General features: G+C 37.8%; 1 protein-coding gene across 2 annotated transcripts; it reads right to left on the bottom strand.

The window, feature by feature from the left end:
• LOC146138299 (extracellular calcium-sensing receptor-like) lies at positions 1–25981 on the bottom strand. 2 transcript variants are annotated; one of them, XR_014501397.1, is made up of 24 exons: positions 25560–25981; positions 25059–25160; positions 23801–23931; positions 22138–22273; positions 17687–17879; positions 14138–14336; positions 12267–12467; positions 11609–11781; positions 10138–10233; positions 8342–8527; positions 7771–7945; positions 7337–7441; positions 6747–6895; positions 6233–6337; positions 5786–5911; positions 4747–4969; positions 3989–4110; positions 3536–3638; positions 2961–3103; positions 2635–2773; positions 2354–2438; positions 1923–1939; positions 1526–1627; positions 963–976 (listed from the first exon to the last, which is right to left on the bottom strand). XR_014501397.1 is itself a non-coding variant. In XM_083393385.1 (23 exons), exons 1-23 carry the CDS (start codon positions 25745–25747, stop codon positions 655–657), a joined length of 3504 nt encoding a protein of 1167 aa, XP_083249511.1. In that variant the 5' UTR covers positions 25748–25981; the 3' UTR covers positions 1–654. The 2 variants fall into 2 exon arrangements, 1 of the variants encoding a protein (XP_083249511.1); XM_083393385.1 differs by lacking the exon at positions 1923–1939 and having other exon boundaries at positions 1–976.

Raw genomic sequence — 25981 nt, forward strand, 5'->3', positions numbered from 1 at the left:
AGTTTTATTTCAAGTACACGATTATACGCTGTTCTTTAACAGTAAAAACAAGCAAAACAGTGGTTTCCGGGCACTGAAGCTCAGCAATAAACAGAAATGCAAAATAAATGAAGTTTGACTTGGTTTAGCATTTGTGTTAACTTTGTCTGAAAGATTAGTTTAGGCCTTTTTAGGGTTTAGATTTAGAGTTAGACTCTTTAGAAGAAAAAATATTTTTGTGCATGCAAAATTGAACAGAACAGTTAGGGCGGGTTATAGGTAAACTATTTTTACTAAAATCAACTGGCTTCAATGTAAATGCTAAATAGTATATCCGAAACTTATAATAAATGACTTTATATCGAATCGTTTATTACGGCTAGCACAGAATATTTTAAGTGATACATGATGGCCTATAAAATAGTGTATTGTGAAATACAAAGATGCCCATTATTCGATTATTATAAAACGCATCGAAATATATATAATTACATATAACGTAATCATTATTTTTGCTTTTACCAGCGCTTACATCGCTTTTAGTGTATGTATAATGTATATATAGGAAATCACAGTAAAAGAGCATAGCACAATAAATAAAAACACCTGGGAACGTTCAAATCAGATAACGGTGGAAACTTTGGCCCTTTTAAGAATAAACAAAATACAACAACATTAAGCGCGGGAGGCTTCTGTAACAGAGTCTCCGTTTGTAATAAGTACTCCTTCGACTCCTTTGGAACCACTCAGGGAATCTGACGACGCCGTTGAAGTGACGTCACCAAGCAATGACGTCAGTGACGTTGCGCTTACTGGAGGTGACGACTTCGTTACCGACTTTTTGTTTTTCACCTCCTGATGACTTCGGTTAACAGCCGCGCTTGAATTCCTTTTCGATTCGCCACTGACGTTTTCGATAGACCCGGGAGCGCTCCTTAGCGGCAAACTGCAATCACGTGATGTTGACGTGGAGCTTGTTTCGTAATCGGGAGGAGGACTGCAAAAGAGATTTTAATTGATTTGCTACAATACATAAAACTGAATTGTTTTTCTATACAAATATATATATATATATATATATATATATATATTTATTATATATACAGAGTTGGCCAAAAGTAGGCCTACAGTTATAAAAAGTAGGGTTTGGGTCTAAAAGTAAATTTATTTGGCTCTTCTCATACACCTTGTTACTTCCAACACCCCCCAAAAATAATCCATTGGTATCATATCAGCGTGGTGGCCATTCAACGCTGTTAAAAAAAAGTTTAACAAGCCTACTTTTGTCCCACCCTGTATATATTGTTTTGCAAATAATTAGTATTTGTAACCTGTTATTCTACGCGTTGATTTAACATTGATTTAAAAAGTAAGGGGGGGGGGGTTCAAAAAAATCAAAGCAAATTTTAATTTGTTTTCATGGTTAAAAATAACATAAACGCCCAGATATAGTGCAACGACCAAGTATTTAATACCAAAGAAAATGTTTAAGTATTATGACAAATCAAGCAATAGCCATTCAATCAACGGCGCATATTTCACTCACTCGTCGGTGGAGTAGCTCTGTCGACTTGCAGTTGGGTGAATGTTAACTTTCACGTCCACTTTTACTTCGAAGCTTCCACTTGGCGACTCGTCACAATTCACTCTAAGAAGTAAAACTTAAATCAATTTGCGCATTTTTAAAATTAGCCCATTTCACAGGACTTGTATTATCATGCAATTTGTTATGGTTAGTTTTAAAAGGTTTATTTAAAAGCGACACACAAGCAAAATTGCCGACCAGAGACGACCAAACAGACGTTGATTCGTTTTTACAGATTACATAAAATAATCCACCGCAAATGCCATGCTCCAACAAAAAATACATGCAGGACGGCCGGCAATCACCATGTGTTAATGAACATGCTGGGTTGTTTTTGCAAGTTACGCTCACTATTTACCTTTTTATGCAGGAAGGCTGAAAAATATATGAAAATCTTAGTTAAGCTCAGCCTTCTAGCATGCAGACATTGTACAGCTGGTATTTGTAATAAATACAACATTAAAAAAGTATGCAAATCAACAAGTGAAACTAAACATCGACAAAGATATAAACAAATACGTAAACTAAGTTGAATTTAGTAAAACTTTTGTTCTTAGAACATTTAAACGTCCTTTTAATGACTGTCAAAATAATTTTAATTTAAATTATAACACAATAAGTTTTAAATTACAAAAAATGAGACAAGCAAAACAAGAAAAAACTTGCGTCAAACGTCAGTCACAGACAATTAGGAAGCTTGGAAGCTTGACAGTTTCGATACAGATAACAAAAGCAGCAAGTTATACGAATCAGCAGGGATGCAATTCGCTATGCAAAAATCATCCTTACGATTTAGTCAGCTTCGAAGTTGAATCGTTCGTTATGTGACCTTCGATTCCGACCTGGATTGTTGTTGACGAACCGTCGGCGCCAGCTTAAACAAATCGAAATAAAATAGGTTAAACAAGAACGGCGAAACATGTATTGTATAGCCAAATTGGCTTTCCTGGAGTTGTGAAATTGCGACTTTAACAAAGTTGAAATTAAGCGAAATATAGGAATCACCCATGGAGTTGGAAAACTTTGTTTTAGTTTATTTAAGTTAAATTACTAAATTTATTTTTTTTTACCTGATTGACGATCACCCCTATTAAAGGCCGGACTGCCATTTGCTGAAGATTCGGAATTAATGTTGTGGATAGATGTTCGACTGCCTTGGCTGGATCTTTGAGACTTTGGCGAATCTCTTTTGGGTACATCTAAGTTAACCTTTACAACAGTAAAAATTTAAATCAGCAAATATTTTTTTCCGGTTGAAAAAATGTATTTTTAAGCTTCCTAATTTCACTTGTATATGTAACTTTCTTAATTTCAACTTGCATAAACTGCCTTCGTTGCGCTTACGCTTTTTATTTATTTAAAGTTCATATAGTCACGCAACGCCTTTTCAGCGCACCTCTTGTTTCTCCTTCCTAGATTGCTCCAAGTACCTCTGGCGCCACTGGCTCCGCTTTACGGAAGACACGGAAGTGCGGGTTTCCGCCTTTTGCTTGGGGCGTCCTGCTGTGGCACGCAGTCCGTTCACATCCGTCGTGCCGCCTGTCAAATTTAGGATATTTTAATACGCAAAAATGTCAAGGCGACGACAGCCGGTGACCTAATGAGCGTTGCAAGAAGATCTTGTTTGGCCAAGAGATGGCCGCGTAAAACATAGTTTTAGAGTCTAAACGTCTAAACTTTAGACGAAACAAGCAAAAGTGGGCAAATTTGTTTGTTCTATACTCGTTTTACCCATACAGGCTTTCGTTCGCAAAAACATATTCGAAAATCAATGAGGAATGTTGTTTAATAAAACAAATACACTTGAAACGTTAATGTGGAAGTTAATTATTAATCGAAAAATTATATTTAACACACATACCAAACGTTCCAAAAACTTCAGGAGGTTTATCTCTACATCACAACATATATACGATTTATTAATAAATTTAAACTAAGGACCATAATAGGTTGATTTTAACTCTAACTTACCCAAAACTGGTGATTCCGCTACAGTTGTAGTCGTCGCGTTGACATTGTACAGAACAGATCGTGTTGATCGCATCGCGTGATGCGCGGTGTTCTTTCGTACTTCCTGCAATCGTATTTAACCGTTACACATTTGTGGCGAGCGTATGATCATTAACTATATCAAATAGTTTGCATTGAAATATGTGCTTTGTATAGTAGTCATTAGTCATTTTGGCATATTAAAATATCGATCTTAATTTAAGGTTGAAATAGTAAAACCGCCTTAACAGTTTGGTATTCCATAAAATGCACGTTCTTTACAAATGAGAAACAGTAAATGATTTAAAATGTTTAGCTACATAACATTTATCTAAGAGAGTTTTTAAAAGAATAGTTTAACTAAAGAAACTAAACCACTCTTGGTATTTAACACCTATATGAAGTAAATGATTTATAGGTATGCTTAGGAATTACCTGTATTGAATTTCGACTTGGCGTGACAAACATCACGTAGAGCTTATGAAAGAAAATGCAGCCTAAAAGTCCGAAGGTCGAGGCGAGAATTGCAATGCAGTAAACTGCGGTTGAACTGGTTCCTATGGATATCAATAGAGGATGGTTTAATGCGACAGAGAAAAAGAATATATATACTAAAATAGCATCGTAACTGAAGACTCTTTCGTTTATCATTTATATTGCTATCGTTCTTGATTCTCTCGAAAAACACAATTGTTAGAAAGTTTTAAATGTTTAGCCAAACTCCTCGCTATAAGATGTGCTCTATTTGTCATGTCTAAGTCAAGTCATTTGTAAAAAAAGTCCAAGTTAAGTCTTTTCGAATAAATAAAAGTTATAATTGGAGCAAGTTTATTTTTGTCATAAAATTTAAACGTTACATTATTATAATTGGTAAACTCGCCCGATTGTGAGAAAAAACTTAACTAAAACTAACACAAAACGCAAGTATAGCAAGCGAATTGTCCTCTGTGTAAGACAAATAACCCAATTTTATTAAAAAGGATGAATGAAAACACTTATTTTCAACCCAAGTCATTTGTCCATAAAAACTTAGGTCAAGCCAAGCCATTTTGCCGTAATACTTCAGCCAAGCCAAGTCATTTGAAAACTGTGACTTAAGTGCACTTAAGTCAGGTAATCGTCAAGTCATTAAAACACTTGCATTTTTATGATACCTATAGTCCTGTTGGTCCGTGACCGTCCTGTGCATATACCTGAAGTGGTCAGATAAGCCGGAATAAAGGAAAGCCAAACGATGAAGAAAATCAGCATCGCGAATGTGACGAACTTCGCCTCGTTGAAGTTCTCCGGCAGTTTTCGCGCACGAAATGCCATCACAAAGGCGATGAGTGCGAGAAGACAGAGATAACCGTAGACGCAGGCGACCAGCGGCACACTGCCCATCGTGCATTCCACCGCCAGAGTGTCGAACGAACCCTGCCACGATACAAGTGCACGTGAAATAACTCTTTTTGATAACCGGGTTTGTCAATTTTAATTTTGAAAACAAGATAGCACTGATAAAGAAACCAAGTTTTACCCGATGATAGTTGTGTAAAAGCCTGTAAAGATTACGATACATTGCATGAAGTGAAATAACGCGTTGATTATGCCAGGAATGTTTAATTTTGTCGGAAAGGGAACCGAAATATGATACCAAATATAAGTATCAAATATAAGTGTCGGACACATTTTTTTCATTTTTCATACGATACCGAGTTATTGTGTGCATTTCAGCCCAATTTAGTTCAAAGTTTTCTTCCTTAAAATGTAATCTTTTCATAAAATATAAACTCCCAACAGAGGGTAATTTAGCTTCCAAACCTAAAAAACACCATTGCATTCATATTTTCAAGTTTGCCATATAATAACGTCATTAGGTATCGGATAGACAGACTGTAATTACACGAAACATATCGGGTATCGGAATAGAAGTACAGTGCAAAATATCGGAGATCTGAAGGTTAGCCATGAAAATGTTGACCCATAAAGAATTGCTCTGGAGAAAACATTTTGCATTAAATGCTCCAATAGAATGAATAAATTCTTATTTTCGTGAGCTAAGCCACGAAAAGACGTACGCGTGAACGTGGTCATAACAAAGACTGACATAAATCACGCATTAAGTAAATACTAAAAGTCATTAAGGAAATATGAGGTAGCTCACGCAAGTACTTTGTTGTTTACCATGGCGGAAATTGAAAGTTTTCCCATAAGAGACTGGGATAAAAATCGTAAAATGTTCGTGCTTACCTCTTTAGGGACTTTGCGTGCGGTAGGTGGGTCCACAATAAGCCAAGCGACGCACAGTGCAACTTGGACGACACTTATCGCCAGTACCACGAAAATTTGGGCGTGCTCTCCAAGCCACTTTGCGCTCTACGTATCAAAATAGTTTTTTATTTAAATAAAACTTGGTTATATGTCCTGAACCTGGATTTTTTTAATTACATGACAAACAAACAGTCATATTCAACGATGACAAACTTGCGCAAAATTAATACACATGTAAGTTGACTTGATCTTAAGGGTTACTATAATATGGAGTTGATAGTATTACATGTCCTGTTAACATATTTACTAAAATGAAAACTTTGTTGCCACCAAAATACTGATCATAAAAGGTGTAAATAACTAAATTAGTGTTGGGTTGACATCTAAAATTAATCAATAACTTTACACCACAAGATTTGAGTTTACCTTTTTGTAGGCGACTGGAATTTTGGCGTTAAAGACTGTCAGCACTCGAAGGGTCTTGACCAGGATGGCGGCAATGCACATCGTAAAACTTAGACTGAACAAAATCTAAAAAAATTGTAACTCTTTAAAAAATTAAAAAAGCACATCGTTCACATCAGTATTCAGGACTTAAACTCACAGTAAAATTAGTATTTTAGTTTAAAGAAACTTATTTCGAGAAAAGTTAGTAAGTAAATGTTGCAGTTTTACTTGACGACATATTTTGCAATAAACAAAAGTATACCCAATTAAAGAGTAAACTTATTTAAATTTGTTAACATTAGCCGTCGAATTTCGAATAAAACAACGTTTGCGAACTCGGCAATTTAGGTCTGGATCCAAATCATAGATAAATGAACAGAAGGTGTTTAGAAATAACTCAAATTCGATAAAATTTTGTTTTTAAGGCCCTTTAAAGTGGATGAATAATTGATTAAGCAGTAATAGTATACTGTAGAATACTTTATGTGCTTACTGTTCTTGCTTTGCAGCTCCAATCGCGTGGTTTTGAGATGTAGAGGAACGGTGTGAAAAAGCAACAGCAAATGGCAAAGAGGAGGAAAAAGCTTAACTGTCGATTGGTGGCTTTCACGAGTGGTGTTTCGCGTTTCTTGATGAACGCACCTGTGGGTGTAAAAATACTGGCGTTGACAAAGGCAACATTTGAAAGACAAGGTCATTAGCAGGTTTTGCGGCTTGTTCTTCCAAAAAAGATCTCACCCTAAACGACTTTCGCTTTATCGTTGTGTCATTACAGTCCGTCCTTAAAAAGTTTAATTAATTTGTGCAGTATTTTGAAAAATTTTATAGCATTTACATTAGCATGGTTGCATATTTTTTAAACTTTATATGGTTAAACAATTTAAAGCGTCGAGTTAAAACCAACCCCTTTAAGCTGTAGGGATTTTTGGGGGGTTATTTCGTGTATGTTTAGCAGTTGGCGACTCTTTTGTGGACTTTGAACACAACCTGTCGTCTATATATTCATCGCCTCGAATTTGTGAACCAGGTGTCCTTTGCCTTACATTTAATCCCGTTTTATATTGCAACCTAACGTTTGCTTACCGCAAATGAATAGGGTGATTAAGATGCCAAGGGAAGAGAAACAGGAAAACACGATTCCGAACACGTCATTCCAACGCACGTAGGACTCGAACCGCGGGATACATTCTTAATGAAAAAGTTAAGGAAATATAAGTCAGAAGCAAAGGTTAGTTTGAGTGGTCTACAGTAGTGTAAGTATAAGAGCTATAATCATTTTAACACCGAAAGTCTACCTAAAGCAAAGCTTTTTATATCCTTTTAAAATAACTTTCTATTTTTTAACATTATAAAAACCCTTTAAATATTTTGAATACTGCACAAAAAGCCACCAACAGGGCGGTTAACAGAAACACAAATCATAATAGAAGCACACGCACGCTACTCCAATTTCGATCTAATTAAAAATTGCGTGGTCTGCAAGATTACAGCGTCGACATAAAAGTGGGCTGTCTTACTCGTGCGATTGTTGTTTGCCATCAATGTCGCGTTGCATTTGATGCAAGATGGACTTCCTTCGAGCATTGATATCTCGCCGGATGGACATTCCAAACATTTGAAGCAACAGACGCTAGGTAGTTGAAGGCGATAGAAACCAGGCTGACAGGGCGTGTTGCATATCGAAGGCGGGGGCTGTTGAAAGAAAAAAATATTAAAACTTCAAAACTCGTGATTTTTATTATTTGCTGTATAAACCTATTTTCGTCCGACTCCGGCAAATTTGCCGATTTCGTCGGGTCCCGAGCCAGGCGCCCACCATACAGCCTGTATGGCCATTTATGTTCAAATTTGGAACTGAGCATGCGCACAGACTCGGGTAGTTATTTAGTATAGTCTTACTCAAATCCCGAGTCCGTCTCCGCAGCCCTGCCTTGTATAAAAAGACTGCGAAATTAGTTACCACGCAACTTAAACAAGGTTAGGCGTGTAATTCGCTTGGCAAACTTTTTAATATTACAAATAATATTACAAAATCCAAAAAAACGGATGCGCATGTATTGTTCGTTGATAATGAAACATATGTCCTACCTCTGATAAGTCGTTGGCCCAGTATATCTGCTTGTCGTCAATCGACCAGTGGGGCTTGGTTATTACCGAATAGTTGCCGACATGAACCAGCTGGAAATTGCCTTGATCCGCGCTTGGCTTTTGTGTAGGGCGCCAACTCACCAGCTTGTATGACGCGTTGGGATCTCCGTTTTGATCGAAAGTAAACTGTGGGTTGGCAACGTTAGCTGTTAGATTTTATTGGGTCAATGTGCTAGTAAAGTTCGTTAAACGTCATTTAGCTTAAACACGCCAGAATTCGTTATAGGTCATATTCGCCAGTTTAAGTTGCTGACAAAGTAGAATGGCGTACAAATTGCCATATCTTAAGTTGTTTTAAGGTAGCCAATAATGGCTAAATATATCGAAGCGGATGTGGAAACATGTAAAAATAAAACAAACGATAAGACATATACTTGCCACGATATTCGATTTTGATAAAACACAAGCAAAACTTTATTAAAATCACAACCCAAAAAGAGCATCAACAAAAATGTAAAGGAATGAGCTGCTTTGTTTCAAAGAAGCTCATAGCAGAAACAAATGCCGGTTATTTTCACCCATGTCTAATAAGAGGTTATTGGAGTTGCTTAATATAAATACGTTAGTGTCTTGCTGTCGCAAGCATTCCCACCCCTTTTTACTATGAACGTTATCCTTCGAAATCTGCTTGGAAAATATTACAACGTAAAAATTAATATGCATTGCGACTAGATTATTCTAGTTTTCTATTTTAACAGAGCAACATGCGGCCAATTTCATTTCTAATCACATTTCTAAATTGCTTATATGTGCTCTAAATCTAATGTATTTCGGATTTTACCAAAAATGCTACTTTATTAAAAGAGATTTTTTACTCTTTCAGCCGAAACGAAGAATTTGTAGTAAACTCTGTGTTCGGAACTATGGGGATTTTTAGAGTTAAACATAGACTAAGTTGAAATGTATAACAAATAGGACACCTGTCGTATATTTACCACCAATGTTTTAACTAGAATAAATCGTGATTTAAATTAAATTGATTGCAAATAATTAAATGTAATTCTACTTCAATTTCTAATTCAAGTTGTGATTTTCAAAAATTTGTTACTAGAATGTTCTAATTCTAATCTAATTTAGAAAAACTGAAATTCTCTAAATTTAATCGTAATCGAATTTAAAATAGCTAAACCTAATTTAATTGTCCAAGTCTGTATATATAAACCATATTCTACCCATATTAGGGTCGTACAATCAGTAATTTACTGCTTTTTTGAAACTTAAAATACAGTTATATATTCTGTGCAGAGGGCAAAATATAAATAGATCGTGTATGGCGGTGAAGTTGTGTAATGATATCATAAACTGTCAGAAAGCAAAGAAATCGTAGAGTGAACAAAACGAATAACAGATATGAAAGAAACTAATGGAACCTTGAGGAAAGTTGTTTAGAATTATTTCCTGAATAATGCTATTTCTGAACTGGCATGTCAACAAAACATGAAGTAGGTACCAGTTAAAATAAAATACAGGCCGTGCCTCATGCGTCTGTTAAAAACTCCAAACTACTGCAAACGAGAGATAGAAGCTACTTACCATTCCAAATCGTTCGCTCTGTAGTCGGAACAAAAACAAAACATTCGTGTTTAGGATATTTTCGAAAGATATGGCAAAAATGTAAACTGCCTTTAACATTTACCGCCGGCGAGAAGGCCTTCAGTCAACTAATCACAGTTAACTGAATCTTTATACCAAAATTTAACAGCAACGAAAGAAAATGTCAATGGAAACGGTCTGACCTTTAGATTTTGCCCAGGTGGAACAAAATCGACGTTCTTCATATAGGCGAGCAGTTGCCACGGCTGTAAACTGTCGATCTTCGGACATTTTCCGTCCTATTTAACAACATCAAAATCTTAAAGTACAAAACATTATCCTAGGCCCTAGGGTATAGTGTCCTATAGAAGCCTTCTGCTTCCAGTCTCCAAGTAGGCAGCTTTGATTATTGTGGTTCGACCATATATTTTACCGTATTAAAAAAATAACTTGGAAGAATGACTAGCAAGGCCCCAAAATTATTTTTTAAAGTTAAGCAATGTTTTTATAATACGGAAAGTCAGTGGCGGATGTATAAAAGATGGCCCACAATGCTAGTTTAGGTTATTAACATAGTTAACCTACCGCCGCATCGGCAGTCTTTATTTTACTTTGTAAACAAATTTAAGATTACAATAGGTATAGATCCTGCGAAAAAAAGAACCCCTCTCAAAAAGAGGCTGTTCAACAACTAAGGAAACCTTCGGTTTGATTTCAGAAAATTTCTTTTTTTAAATGGCGGGAAAATGAGGCAAGGATACGTATGTGCGGACCGCACGTTGCGATAAACTTGCAGGTATATGATGATAGTCACGGCAGTCGGCGTTATTGCTACGCGCCTTCGATGTGTCACGTTAAAGCTCAAATGCCTCTCGGCCATATTTTGTTCTAATTTTAGCAACACACAATTAGCAAGCGTTCCCAGCAAACTGCGCAGGCCGCACGTATATCCGGGTATGATCTACGATAAAAATAGTTGCACACGATAAAGTGCTAAGCAGCATCGTGACGCATTTTGTTGTAAAGACGGTGACGTTCAACGCGCCTATATGTAGTAACGGGAACCTGAGTGGTTCCCCATTCTACGTCCAGCCGCCCGACTTCTAAGTCCAGTGGCCCGACAGGCATTGTCATTAAGGGCCTTAATTTAAGGCACAAACTCAGTAGATTAGCATTTGTTTGGCTTTGATGTCATACTGCAAAATAGAAATGAAAGTTTCTCCTCTTGTTCGACGAACGTAACAAAATTTGATCCGATATTATCAGACACTACGTTACCATGCTGCGCAACAACATTTTAGCCATACGTTCATACTTCGGAAAATTTCGCATACGGTCATTGTTTTCAGATACGACTATATACGTTAGCAAGCAACTTGGTGAAACTTTCCGCGACCCTTCGGGGACAAACAAAAAAACAGGCGGGGATAAACAAAATGCGAAACTCATTCGTGTTTCGCACTAATTTTTGCATTGGCATATCAAAAGGAAAAAAACAGTTGACTTTGATGTAACGCTTTGGTGATTTGGTATATCTACATGTGCCCTATAAAGCCTATTGCTCGAGAACTGTAAGATCGCCAAACCCAGCTTTGAAAAGCGCTTATACGTATTCTTATACAATCGGTGTCCCTTAACCCTGATAGTAACGACAAAGGCCAAAAAGCAGCTAACCTTCAGCAATCCGTTGCCGTCTTTACAAGCGATGATTTGCTCGAGAGCCTGGGCAATAACATGCACGGCAAGGTAAACGTTGTAGGTCTTTTCGAGGTCGTCCCCTTCCCAGCCGAGGTAGGCGCTGCCCACTGGTGCGTCGGCCAGTACCTCATTACCGGTGCATTGAACATCTGTAAGAAACAAAAAAAAGCAATTCAACTCTACATAATAAGGATTATCAAAGCCCTTTGAACGTCATTTTTTATCATTTTAAATGTTTCGTTGAAAATGAATAAAGAGTTCTTCGAAACGTTCAAAATGATACCTATACTTCTGTATGGGCTTTGATATTCTTACGTCTTACTACAACCTCCAACCGTTATGCTCCAAAATTAAACATTAGTTACAACTTTGTAATTAAAAATGGAAATATATGTTCGATAAAAACCGTCCAAAAGCCCTATAGGAGTCATTGGCCTGTATTAAACATACTCTTTACAAATAATAAAGCCTTAAAAAAAGTTGTTACAGTATTGCTCTTTCACCGTTCTAATAAAAAAAAACATTTCAGCATCCAGACAACAAAGTTTCAGTAATTATTTTAAACCTCTTGTCAAATTTTAAATTCTTGTCATTCCTAACAAAGAATTGTTAAATTCAATGAACTGCATTAAACCTGTCTCTGGCGAATGCGTTTCGTGTTCGCTGTGCGGACAGACGGATTCCGGGCAGCGACATTGAAACGACTGCTCCCAAAACTCCTTTATGAATGGACTGCTCGGTTGGGATTGCGGGGAAACCCCTTCCAGAAAAGTTCGGAACCCCGGCATGGGGCCGCCCCGAGTCGCAATTCCCAACGTCCCTTTGAAAATTTCGTCTACAAAAAAATACACGCAATATATTATTTGATTCGACTGACGTCCAATTAGAAGATCTTGGTTATTAGGTCTAACTCTCCGATTGCTATTGGGCAATTGCTGTTTCACCTTTTTAAATCAAGAATATTATCGCGACAAGACAGTTAGTCAGTCACATTTGATTTCCCTTGACACCCTATTCCTTTCAGGCAAGATTTTTTATTGATAATAGTTATTTTCAAAACTGCATCGTATAATGCATCAAGTACAGTAGTGGTCACTCACGTGAAGAACATTAAAATGAGAAGGCTTTATATGCTTAACCGGCATTTTTACGAAAAGAAATAAACAGAAATGTTAAACAGAAAAAAAAATATGTTTGCCGATTTTTATAAAGTAATCAATGCGCTAAACGCGAGTGTGTTCATTTTTGCACTCGTTTAAACAAGTAAAGTCGTTGCCATATAAAACTTGCTTTTTGTGGTAATGATCCCAAAACAAATTCAGTCTCGGCCCGATAGAGGAAAAATAACAACTCTTTTTAATGTAAATTCTAAAAATTGTTAAAAAAACACTGAACAATTTAAACCAACTATTTGAACATTGACTTTAGACGCGGTTTTATAAGCAAACGTCAGCAGTGGTAGGCAACTTCAGGTTGCCCGCAAAGCAAGCAATACAGAGGGTAGGAGTAAGGAAAGGTGTGTTTGCTTGTGGGGGAATGTGAATCATTTTACGCCCAAAAGTACATTTCTTTCACATCCTTTCCATCAAAGAAAAGCGATGAAAAGCACAGTACGCGTTTCTGTTGTTCTACTTGATCGCCCGTAAACTTCAAAATTCCGCGAAACAACAGCTTTCCGTACAATCAGTATTGACTTCGAGTTTGTAGTTTTAACGAACGTCATGTTCTCTAGTTTTAAAATTAGGCTCTAGTTTTAAAACTAGGCTGAGTGGTTTTGAAATTTAATTGCATTGGTCATTGTCGAAGTAACTTATTTTGTCTATTTTACCTTGTTCGCCGAATCTGGACTTAACAACGTTTTCTCCCTATCCCTTTATTCACAGGCCTGCGTTAAAGGCGAAAACACATTTCGATGCGTCTTTAAGTTCAAAAAAATGCGTGTTTTACGGTCGTCAAACTGTACTGACGTCGAACCTCTAGACAGTGTATGGTTCCAAACAAACTAGGCTTTTTCGTGACGCTATTGGTCGATTGGGATGACGCTTATTCGCGGTAATGTTTTAGCGTCGCTGAAACTATATCAATCCTATGCGCACAAACACCAAATGTTTCAATATCAGGATTTAAAACATGAAATTTATTTCGTAAAATAGCATTTTCAAAATTTGAAAGACGTTCTATATTTGGTGAAACACCGACGACTCTGTACTTAGAAAAGCAAAATTGCTTTGTCCTTAACACTTGGATTTTTACACTTATGATGGCAGGAGGTATTGCTGAAACGTCTGTAAACTGCGAAATGTCGATTTTATTGAATATTTATGAAATATATTTAAAAATGGCCATATTTGCGATAGTTAAGGCAACGATATTGCCATGTTGTTTGAGAAGAAAACCTTTCACAATACACCATACTTAGAAAAATGTATATTTTGCTCTATCTAGGGTATTCCGGATTTTCGCTCCTCCATTTCCGACCTTATCCCGACCAATTGAAAACCTCACCTGCGCCTGGGAGTTGCTGGACAGTAGCCGAGGTCGCCCAGGCCTCGCTAGCAATCCAGACCTTCCCGGTCACGTTAAGTATGTGCAGTTGCTCAGCAAGAGGCACCAGATGCGTGGCGCTGATGAAGAGAACGAACACTGTGGCGTTGAAGTCGCGGATTTCTTGCGCAACCTGACGCAGCTGCGAAGGGCTCATCGACTGCGAAAGAGAATAGCTGGTAAAAGCGTCCTTGTCAGTGGTTCTTAACCAGGGAGACTTTTTTATAACAAACATATTAATATTGATTTAATAAAGCGTTGATTTTTTATTTTTAGATATTTCAATAATGAGTTGCTGTTTTTTTGATACGTCACGTAACACAGCCTAAATGGCTTACAATTCAAAGATTTCTTTATACATTTATTGACCCACATTTCTAGATTTAACGCAACTTATATTGTATCCGAACCGAACCTGAACCGGAAAAGTTAAACAGTTCGACCCCCCGTTCTAAACCGGTATGTCGAGGCACTCCAGGGTGCCATATTCAACTCTTAAGGTTACCGAGAGATTTTTCAATTTCTTTAGGATCTAAATTTTTGCTCTGTTGGAAAGCTTCTTGATAGAACAACTTTTTGTCTACGATAAAAGTTCCAAAATACCTATAAAAGTTCCCCAAAAATAAGTTTATTTCAACCTTGTTGCGCAGTTAATATGCTGTTTCAGTCTCGTTTATTGTAACGTTCCAGTTAACCACTCAGCAAAAATACAAGCAAGTGTGCCGCGAACTATTTATAATTTCTTTAGGGTACCGTAAGCCAAAAAAGGTTGCGAAACACTGGTGTAAGGCATGCAGTTTCGCTTGACAGCTTTCGTTTAGTATTAGTGCTTTTTTGGACAGCAGTTGATATCATGGGTGGGATGTCATGTCACTCAAGTACTGAAATCGGCCTTACGCGATGAGGTACTGAGGTATTAAACATGTAAACACGTTTTTGTGATTGTTGCCAATTAGTTTTTACCAGCATTCGTGGCATGTAAATTATTGATATTCTGACATATACGATCTGTGGATGTGCGTAAAAGTTGACAACAGGACACGTAATCGTTCTCACGTTTTAAAATCCTCGTCATGGGTTACCGTATTTTGTCTCGCGTTGCAGAAGTACCTTTCTAAGTTCACATCGCGTCACCAGACACCAAAAAGCAAAAATAAGTGGAAATATGTGTATTGTTTAATGATTGATTCATAAAATATCAGAAATGCTTCAGAAAATTTAAACGTCATGTAACCACCTGAATCGCATCTTCGCAAATGTGCCGAAACCATACAGTGTAAATAAAAAAAAAATCTGTCGTGATTTTCAAAAGTTAAAACTTTCATTGTTAAAGGGTATACATTACGCATTTAGGCACATTAAATAGATTCGCATATTGCTCGAAATAACAGCATTTGTATAGTTTAGGGTAACAAAAGTTGTACTTTATGGAGTTTATGATTTTACACGGCGTTACATGACAAACAAGGCGTCTACAGGCACAACAAATTCCTTAAAACGAACAAAAAAATATAGTAAAAGTGTAAGGGAGCGCGATTTTTTTTTTGTAATAAGAGTTGGCAAAGTTTGGGGGACACGGCCTGATGAACGCTTAAAAGTTTAACAACCACTGGCGATTAGTTAACCCATACTGATAAGTAATTTTACAGAGTCCAGTAAAACACATATAGCCTTCTCATTTTTATGTTCTTCATGTGAGTGACAATTACTATCCTGATTGCATTTATACGATGCAGTTTGGTTATTAACTGTTATTAATAAAAATTCTTGCCTGAAAGGTATAGGCTGTCAAGGGAAATTAAATGTGACTGACTAATGTCTTCTCGCGATAACATCCTTAATTAAAAAATGTCAAACAGCAATTGCCTATCAGTGACGGCCAATACCATGTCAAGGAGTTAGACCTAATAACCAAGATCTTCTAATTAGACGTCAGTCAAATCAAATAATATATTGCTTGCCGCTGATTGAGCTTTGTAAATAATTGATGCATAGCCTATTATTTTCACACCTTCGCCAAATCTTAATTACCCCGTACTCTTTATATAGGCCAAACGAAACAACAGCATGATGGTATTAAGCCTAATGGACAGACAGCCAATGGGGTTTTCGACCAATATAGCCATGTTTGGCAGTTCATATTAATCAATGACATCTTTACTGTCAAACACCGGGTGCGACTTCTATTCAAGCGCAGCCAAATTAGAGCGTACTTCTGGTATGAGTTGTTTTCAAGATATTGCCATTTTGATTGACCAAAAGTCGGTGATATGTGACAACAAACAAAGCAGGAGGCACTTGATTGAGTTAGCACGACAAATATTTTCTTGGGACAAATATAAAGTGATAGTCTTTCAATCAGTCTCGAGCCTTTTGGCTTCCATTTGACAGGAAAGGCCGTTTTAATCGTGATTTTGACGTTTATTGTTTGACGTAAATCGTGACTTTGATGTCTTCTATTGCCATATATCAACATCCGACGGCATGTTAAGAGCAAGAGGAAATTCTTTTTAGGTAAAGATTGAGTAAGATTTTTTTACCTCGGGATTCATATGCCAAAAATTTCGGAAAAAAATAAAATAAAATACCGTATATGAAGTTTCCGATAAAATTAGGATGTGCAGTGAGCAAACGCAATTACCACTGCGCAATGCAAAAACGGGACGGAAATACACGACAATGCTGATGAATTCCGTTCGTAATACCGTAAAGTGAAACGATTGCACGACACAAATTGCGGACCGATTACACAGCGTCAACGGAGGATGTTTTAATTATTTCGCGCACGCGCTAACGACAAAACGTGACTATTTAACGCGGCCGCACGCCAAATTCACAGTGATTCCGTTAATGAGGATGCTGCAGGAAAAGTGAATGCGATAACGGAATTGGTCACCTTTTTTAAACAGGCCTAAATTTAGGCTGCTTCGGTGACATCAGCAGCAGCGACGCATTTTATCCGTGTTGTGACAATTCGATCGAAAAAACGAAACGCTCTATGTCAAAACTGAAATTTTAAACGAAATGGTACCGTTTCGCACTTTTGCCCAGGAGTGTTTTACCTTAATTTTTATCACTTTTAAATCAAGAAGAGAGCTTACTTAAAACTGCAAGCCAAGCAGCACACATAAAAGACACTCATACAAGGTACAGTGTTGTAATGAGTTAAGTCAATGTTTTGAATTAACCTTACTTGACTAAAGTGTTTTGGGCAAACAATTGGGAAATAAGGTGTCTTCATTGAGAAATTTGTTTTGTAAAATTGGGTTATCCAATTTTTGCACATAAAACAATTTGTTTAATATATGTTGCGTTTTAGTTGAGTTGGATAAGTTTGCCCAAAATAGGTGAAGGTATTATTTTTATGACAAGTACTTGTCGTGGAGCTGACTTTGCTCTGACTGTCAGGGACTTCACTTGTTATTTATTTAAACATACTCCACTTGGAATTGAGTCATTTAAAAATACACTAGTTCACCATACTGACTATAGAACCGTCCCAAATCCCACCTTGGACACGTAGGCAGTGTACTCGACGCAGATGTCCTTCTTGGCGGCCTCCTCCTTCAAGCGTCCGATCCCTGGTCGTCCGTAGTCGTCGTCGCCTGCCACTGCTCCAACCCAGGTCCAGTTGTTGTGCGCCAGCAGGTCGACGATTGCCACCGCCTGCTCGTCGTCGTTTGGGATCGTGCGAAAAAACGAGCTGCCGAGCAATAAAGTGGTCAGAAATCGGTGAAATTGTTTACATAGACTGTTAAATGGGTGGCTTGTGTTGACGACCATTCAGCTTGCCCCTGTTGCGCTGCTACTATGTACTGTAAATTATTTTATTGCCTCGCAAGGCATAGGGGAGTTTTACTATAGTATAAAGGTGACGCCGTTGAGGCGCCGCTATTTTGGCACCGGTTTTTCGGCCCTGTTTTGGGTTATTGGTGGGTGAAAGGTGGGATTAGAAAATAGGTTAGGGTTAAAATTATTTGGGGAGTTAGTGGTGTACTTAGGGGTGGGGTTAGGTAAAAGATTGTGTAGGCCTGATTCTGGCCATTTAGGTCTTATTTCGACGCATTTGGGGCTTCTTCCACGGTACTCTACGTCCTTTTTGGTTTTAAGTCCTTTTTGGTTTTATTCCGAACTGTGCTTTTGTTCTGACGTTGATATTATTTATTTCTAGGTATTATGGCTAGAGTCCCGTGAAACCTGGCCAGGCTGTTTAACAAAACGTTGTAATAAACACACAATTGTAATACACTTGGTAATATGGTTTAAGAGTAGGCAGATTAAGACATCATGATTAGTTCCATCTACATTATTTTGAATTGAATTCCAATGCTGTAGGAAAAACACCAAACCCTAGGATATTGGTATTTATCTTAATATATCCATACAAGTAGGCTAGGTCTTGTAGTTCGTTAGGATTTGCATTTAAAAAGCAAATTGTTTATATTTTATATCTATGTTATCTGCTAACATTCAAGATAACTGCGATTGCACAGTCACGATTATTTGCAGGACGTGATTCCGCTGTTTAATCAGCGTATTTTCGAAAGCCTAATGTCAAATAAACGGCGTTCGTTTAAGTGGATATGTCTATTAATAACTCTGCATTGGTGAAACGAGTACCGGAACGCGTAGGGCAGGCATACTGATTCACAAATAAAACCTAAAAACGACCGTTGTGTATATTTCTGAATGACATTTAGCCCTTGGCGAATTTATTCAGAAAAATTAAGTGGCGGCTTCACAGAACTATGCACTTTTCGTGACATGTGAGGTTCTACCTGTGCAAAAAGCGAAACGAAATAACTATATAAGCGCGTTAATGTTTTAAAGAAGTTTATGTTCCTCACGCAAACCTTTTAAATAACCAATGTAACACCTCTATTCGTTTTTCAGAACATTTAGGGTAGATTTAAGCTACACAACGCAACAGTTCGAGGCGTAAAATGATCGACCTGAGACTGAAATCTTATAATTACACCTGAATTACTTATTTACGAATATAGAAACACGATTTTTCATCATGAAGAAACCCGAATGTATTTGTATCCGTGCTAAGTATGGTTTTTGAACAGATTCGGAATGTGGCGCAAGGCACTTATCATTTTCCAACGTCTGAAAAAAGATGAACTCCTCAATCGGCCGATGGAAACGTATGCAACGCAAAGTGTTCGCCCACAAACCGAATGTCAAGTGCTTATGCATAACGAGTGTTTGGCCCGCCTGTCTGTCGTGAATTGTCAAGTGCGTCCTTGCGAAAGCCAAACACAGGCTTAGGTATTCGATTGATCCAGTGACAAGCGTAGATAAACAATGTCAGGCAGGTTGACTAAGGAAATCGATGGCCCTACTTCCGAAGCTTTTAGTAAACGTTTGGCTTTTAAACAAAGAATTGCGGTAATTCACCAAATGTAGAGAAATGCCTTTGTTGACGTTATGGGCAATTATGAATACTTACCATTTCGAGCATCTCTTTAAGAGGTTTAATGATTCAGAACTACAACACAAAATGCAACATTATACCTTTTGCGTGCGCACTGCGCATATTCGCACGTAAATATTCTTTTCGTATATTTGCAAAGTAGCAAATACGGCGTATTTTTTCGTAACTGTATTTTGTGCAATGTCAGCGCCTATATGGTCATATGATATAATCAGGCGCAATTCAAGTCCATACTTGTCAAACGGTGTTTCTTGTTGTAAAACAGAATTTTGCGGTAAATTCTTTTTGTGCCGTCTTGGCAGACTGTGCTGCGAAAGGCGCCTTCCGATCTATGATTTTCACACACAGAATCTAGAACGGTTCGTGCACAGGAGCCAAAGACTATATACAGAAGGTTTATGGCGCGTTTAACGTTTAAGCGGACTCGCAAATATTTAACAGTGTTGTACCGATAACGATAAGAGTTATCAATCGCTGCAAAGAGGCTCGTTTGTTATATTTTTTATGGCATATGGGTTTCGGTAAATATTCAACATTCCACGTATGGCCCCAGCAGAAGCGATCGATGTTTCTCACGATTTATGAAACGTGATATATTGCCCGCACACAACCGACGAGCGTGGACCAATTAACTGCCGGTGAAATAAAACATTACGTATAGAATACAATACAACACGTGAATCGTGGCTGTCGGTCGCGAGGCAGAATAATAAGCGCACGGGAAATTACCGTTACGGATCATTCGTAGCTCAAGTCAAATCATTACGATTTATCACCGCCCAAATGAAAATCTAATTCGTCAAATGGTTGTTATAGTGTCAAACACATTTAAAAAGTATGACGGACAGTTAGCTAAAAGCGTCGGGTCACAAAACTAAGTCACCCCTTACTTCTTGGCGTACTAAAGATGTATGGTATTGTTTACCTAAACCATACCTATTTAAAGTCAATCATATCTTCCTTTCGACAGAGTAATAACAATAATAATCGTAATCCAAGCAAAATATATATTATACGTGTTGCATTACAAGCACCGATTATTCTATTGCGAAAACATTTCTTACTTTTCCCAATAAAGGCGTCGATACAGCGGTGATAGTAAGCAGAACTATCCGCTCCTGAGTTCGCCTAAAAGAATTAGGCTTGCCGGCAAAAATCCGACCATTTTTTCGAGACACTGTCCAAAACAATGTTTCCCTATTTTATTTGGATATTTCTGCACGAAATCGAATGCTTAGTCCAGTTTGTTAAGTGCATGCTTTATAAGGTCCCATTATGACTTAACTTCGTACCATTATACCTGAAAATTTGTATGCGTTTCGGTAAAAAAATAACTCTACCTTCAACTTTGCGTCGATATATATGAGGATGTAAAAATATTAGCGTGTGCTTGATTGTATAGGAGAGATGTTTTAAGTAAATTTACAGGTTGACAAGATAAAAGATAAAAGAGGTCGACAAGATAAAGATAAAGATGGCCTGTAACCTTTTAACTGTTTTTTGTTTCGCGCGGCCACTTCAAACGAAAATCATGAAGATTGGCCCAATTACAGAAGAATAGATTTAAACAGGCCGCAGTCGATTTGTGAGAAACTGTTGGTGTAGGTTTCTCGGCCTGTTTACCTTCGCTTTATTGCTTTGCCTTTTCCAAAAAACAGCCCTGCGGTTTTACCGCTTTCCCCTTAAAGCCGAATTAACGTCAATTGATTTTCGTCTGGTGCGAAATTCGAGGCCTTTGCGGCAGACCACTGAATGGCTGAATTGAGATCAAATGATGGATATTATACCAAAATAAAAACTGACAATCTAATCCTTTAAAACTCATAAATTTTATTGCTATCTGTATACGGTTTAAAATTTTCATTTCAGCGCACCTTTTTGTTTAGACTTTAGACAACAAAGGTATTTTTAACCAACAAAAACAATAAAATAAATAAGTTACCTTAGATTTTGGCATTAAGTCAATTGTAAAAAACAAAGGCCATATGTAAAAAAGTTGACAAAAATGGAATTCGTCTCTAAAAAACTTTTCGCGATTTTACGACCGTTTTAAAACTAAGCTAAAAAATATGCACTGGACTTTTGTCGAAGTTTTTTATGACACTTAATAAAGATTCGGCCATGGGTACCCCAAGGGAGGGAGCAAGGCTGGGGGGCACCCCACTCTGCAATTTCAAAATGCGATTATTATTATTGTATATAAGTGAAATATTTAAGCAAATTATGCATATATGTTCATATTGTCCTCCCTGAAAATTTTTCTGAGGGCGTCTCTGGTTTCAGCTATACGGTAAGCACAACCCCAAGGCTTCTATAGCCTTTGCTAACCTATATCGGTGATTATTGGATAAATATACGGATCTGTACGAAAACCCTTTCTTTTCAACCATCGGGAAAGGTATCACTATTCGAGATTGCTGTATTTTTCGCATAGAGAAGGCGACGGGTTTTTCCAAGTAGTATATGGGTTTTTCCGTAATACAGACGTTTCAGGTCTGCTAACCCAAAATTGGACGTTTACCTGTAGATATTCTTGTTGCTCAGTAGACGGCTCGTCGATGCGTAGCTGATTTGAGTGACGTCGAAGACACTGAGTATGTTGGAAACCACGATCGACTTGTCGGAGCTGGTTGGACCAACCACTGCAGACACTGGAGCTGCGAAGTGGCACAATATGAGCGTTAACACAGCCCTTTTAAGCCTTGCAATTTACGGAAAATACTGCGAGTTGGCCATTTTGTGAGGTTTTTTATTATTTTTATTTTAGTTTTAGTTTTTATTGATTTAACGACAATCAGGTGGCAGTCTTAAGACTGAAGAAAAACTTTTGTCGTGACACCATATGCAACGAGTAGCAAACAGTTTTCAGCAATAACACGTAATAATTCAATATTTGACACTTGGAAGAATTTACATCAAAACATTTGTGCATTTGTGAGGTTAAGCCGTGTATTCTGAATCTGGGCGTATCGCAATTGCTGAACAGAATATGCAGTGTTCAAACTCACTGAAAAAAACACGTCAAACTATATGTTTCCTGCTTACCCATCCCGCAATGAAACGACGCTTGAAACAAAATTTACAAAAAGTGCTCCGTTTGTATTATTGACTTTAAAATAAGATAAAACGTGCGAAACAAATTGCATGACATTTCATTTAAAACCAGTTTATTGCTCCTGGCATATCGCTAAGTAACATGAGGTATTGCTGTGAAAGTGTCCACTGACCTTTGACGTTGACATAGCCCAGTCGTGGCCAACACGCGGCTCTTCACCCAGTTGTATGCGGCACTTATGATTTTTTAAATATTTCGATTTCGTTTGGTTACGTTAAGGATTAGTGCGGGTTCCGACTCCGACTGTTTGCCTTAAGGCCATTGTATTTTTAGTAACACTTTTTAAACAAGATAAACGCAAAAACTATGCGCAAATAGTATTGATAAATGACATTATATCGAAAAATGTGTAATTTTTCATCCAATGCGTCACGTCTCCTTTTAAATTAAAATTTTGTCTGTTTAACGTTAATAAAGGCACTCTTTTCGCTCTTCGTGCGAGCGCTTTGTGGAAGTGAGCAAGAAATAGAGTGGCTCTTTGCGGTTAACCAAGTAACAGATGCGGCTCTTGGTATCTGATTGGTTGGCCACCCCTGACATAGTCTATCCGTATCTCAAAGATGTTATTTGACGAGATCAAAAAGTGTGTCTGGTCTACTTTCCCATATAACCCATAAGGTTCACCACGAACTAATATGCATTTAAGCGCTTAATTTATACTTTTGAAAAAAATGTCATACTTGTTCTCAGTTGTTCTTTCAATTAAACTTACCCTTTGTTCCGATTTATGCAGAAACATCAACCTATCATTAAGTAATTCACGTTGGTGTACAATACGAGAGACAAGGCTTTTACTTCGTGAGTTTTTATCATTTTGGTTAGCATTTCATTTCAAATAAGTAAAAAAATCATCCATCAGAGAAACAGTCAGCAAAGTGAGCAAGGAACCTAGTCAAAGTACACCCAGCCCACCCGCAATTCCCACCCCGAAGCAAAAGTCCCACTTAACCCTGTTTTCGCATTCCAGCGAATAGCGAAGGCATAAATCACGCGGAAGCGATGTGCCGCATTCTCGTTTCTCCCGGGTGACGCGAAGGCGCCAGCAGTCGCATAATTCCGCTCGACTTACCAACGTCGGTCTTGGTGCAGTTGTCGTGAAAGGCGTGTACCATGTTGAGGGTCTGCGTCACTGCTCTAGCGTGCGTGTTGCACGTGTCGTACACCTCCCAGCCGAGCTTCAGGTCGGGGAGAATCTCGCTGCTGTAACGATAAACGGCGCTGGTTTGGAATCCTACCACACCGTATACGTTATCTATGGGTTGGGGAGCGGGTTAGCAATTGGGTTTGGGTAGGTTAAGCAATAATAAATATTACACTCAACCCGCACCCTAACCCACGTATTTTACGTTGCTTTATAAATTGTTTCAACGATGTTGTAGGATCCTAATAGACAAACTATCTATTTATGCATATTATACGGGTAAAAAGGGGTTTAAAAGGTTAAAAAAGCTTACAATTAGAAGTTGGGATATCGCAGTTTTCACGATTATACGCAATAAAAACGTATGCTTTTTATGAATTACAAGCAGTAGGCCTACTTATCTCACAGGGTGACCAATATTTTGAAACAAGAAGGCATAAATAACGACCTTTCTCACTTATAGACGACCGTTAACATTTAGGATATCTGTACAGAAGCAAATAGTTGACAATTCCTTTTAACTTGCAAATTAATCTAATGGTTTGCCTACCTGTTTGGACCCCAGTTGTTAGGTTTTTAGTAAAGTATTAGAATGCAAAAGCGGGATGACTTACGTATATTACCGCCTGTCTTCCCTGTTACCGTTTGGCATGGTGGTGTTTTATTTTGTTCATCTTTTTAGCAACTGAGTTTTGTAGGTAACTTAATATGCCACCATTCCGCGGCTAAATAATACTATATTTTAGACATGATCATAACTCTAGAACTTGTAAAAGTTTAGTGTGTGCTTAAATCTTATTCTCAATTTGTTTTTACGTATGTGGAGCGATGAGTCAAACTTCGTAATTCCGTTTATACAAGTCAGTATACATAATTGGTTTAATCAATAGCTTACACAATCTATCCCCTTGGGCGTTTCTATTAATTGAAGGAGTGTAAATCGATTGTGCCTTGGCGAGTAACTGAATTAGCGGCTTACGTATCTTTAGCAGGTAGCAACACTCGCCCGCTTGTAATTACGAACATTACAAGGTAACACAATTTTTAAATTGTGCTCACAGGCTTTATATGCATGCATTAATAAATGCGTTCAAGCAAAGCTATAGTAGGCCCTAAGCGTTAAGACTTGTTGGCGTTTGAATACACTGCGTTTTAATGCAGCAAAACATATGTGCATTCATTTTACCTGTTATTGATCTCTTCAATAGCGAATATCATTGCCTCCATCCACCGGAAGCCTAGAAAGTTGTATCTCTTGCATTCCAACGGCATTGGCTCGCTCAGCAAACTGCGATTAGAAAATGCGGTACAAGCGGGAATTTCAATTAAATTATCTAAAACATGTTTTATGAAAATATTTGCATTTAAAGGCATTGCTAATCAAAACAGAAAAAATGGCTATTGATCTAATTTACACGGGCCAAGTATAAATCTTGCTTTAGGAACAACGAAAATGTTTTTATGGAACAACATTGAAACACAAGGTTTCGAAGATAGTCCACTTTGCTCGAGGTCCACGCATTTAGGCCTGAAAGCTTCCTCGTTTGTTAATTGGACTGGCAAGCCGCCGTTGGTCGATAAGACAAATGTCAATTTGATTTGGAACGACAATGTGTTTCGCCATTTATAGTTTTCGTCTGATTAAGGCCTAACGACATGCTCGATTGACAGATTTGATTAGGCCTACCTGTAATTGTCCGGTCTTTCGGCGGTATAATGAAGGGGAAACAGGCCGCCCAGTACGACGCTGCCGTCCTTTTTGTAGGCAGTAGATGGCGAGAAAGTAGCAGTGGCAATGCTAATAGTGGTAAAAGCATAACACAAGACAACGAAGACGTCCAACGCCTTCCGACAACCCAGGGATTTTGCCATCATTGCTGTCTGCGACCAGTCTTTGACGAAAGGGCTCGAAACACGCAACTCATTGCTTTTGCATAAACCTGCCGGGTAACTCGATCTTTTCAAATGGAAAACAATGCAATTCAGTTACTATCTGATTAGTTGAATTACATATAGATAATCCTTATGCAGAATGGCTAACAAGTGTATATAGAACAATGCTCTAGTGATAATAATTTTAATTTTCTAGACTGTCTCTTCTAATTTCTA

The sequence above is a fragment of the Ascidiella aspersa genome, chromosome 7 (genome assembly GCF_963924565.1).
Source record: "Ascidiella aspersa chromosome 7, kaAscAspe10.2, whole genome shotgun sequence".
NCBI lineage: Eukaryota > Metazoa > Chordata > Ascidiacea > Phlebobranchia > Ascidiidae > Ascidiella > Ascidiella aspersa.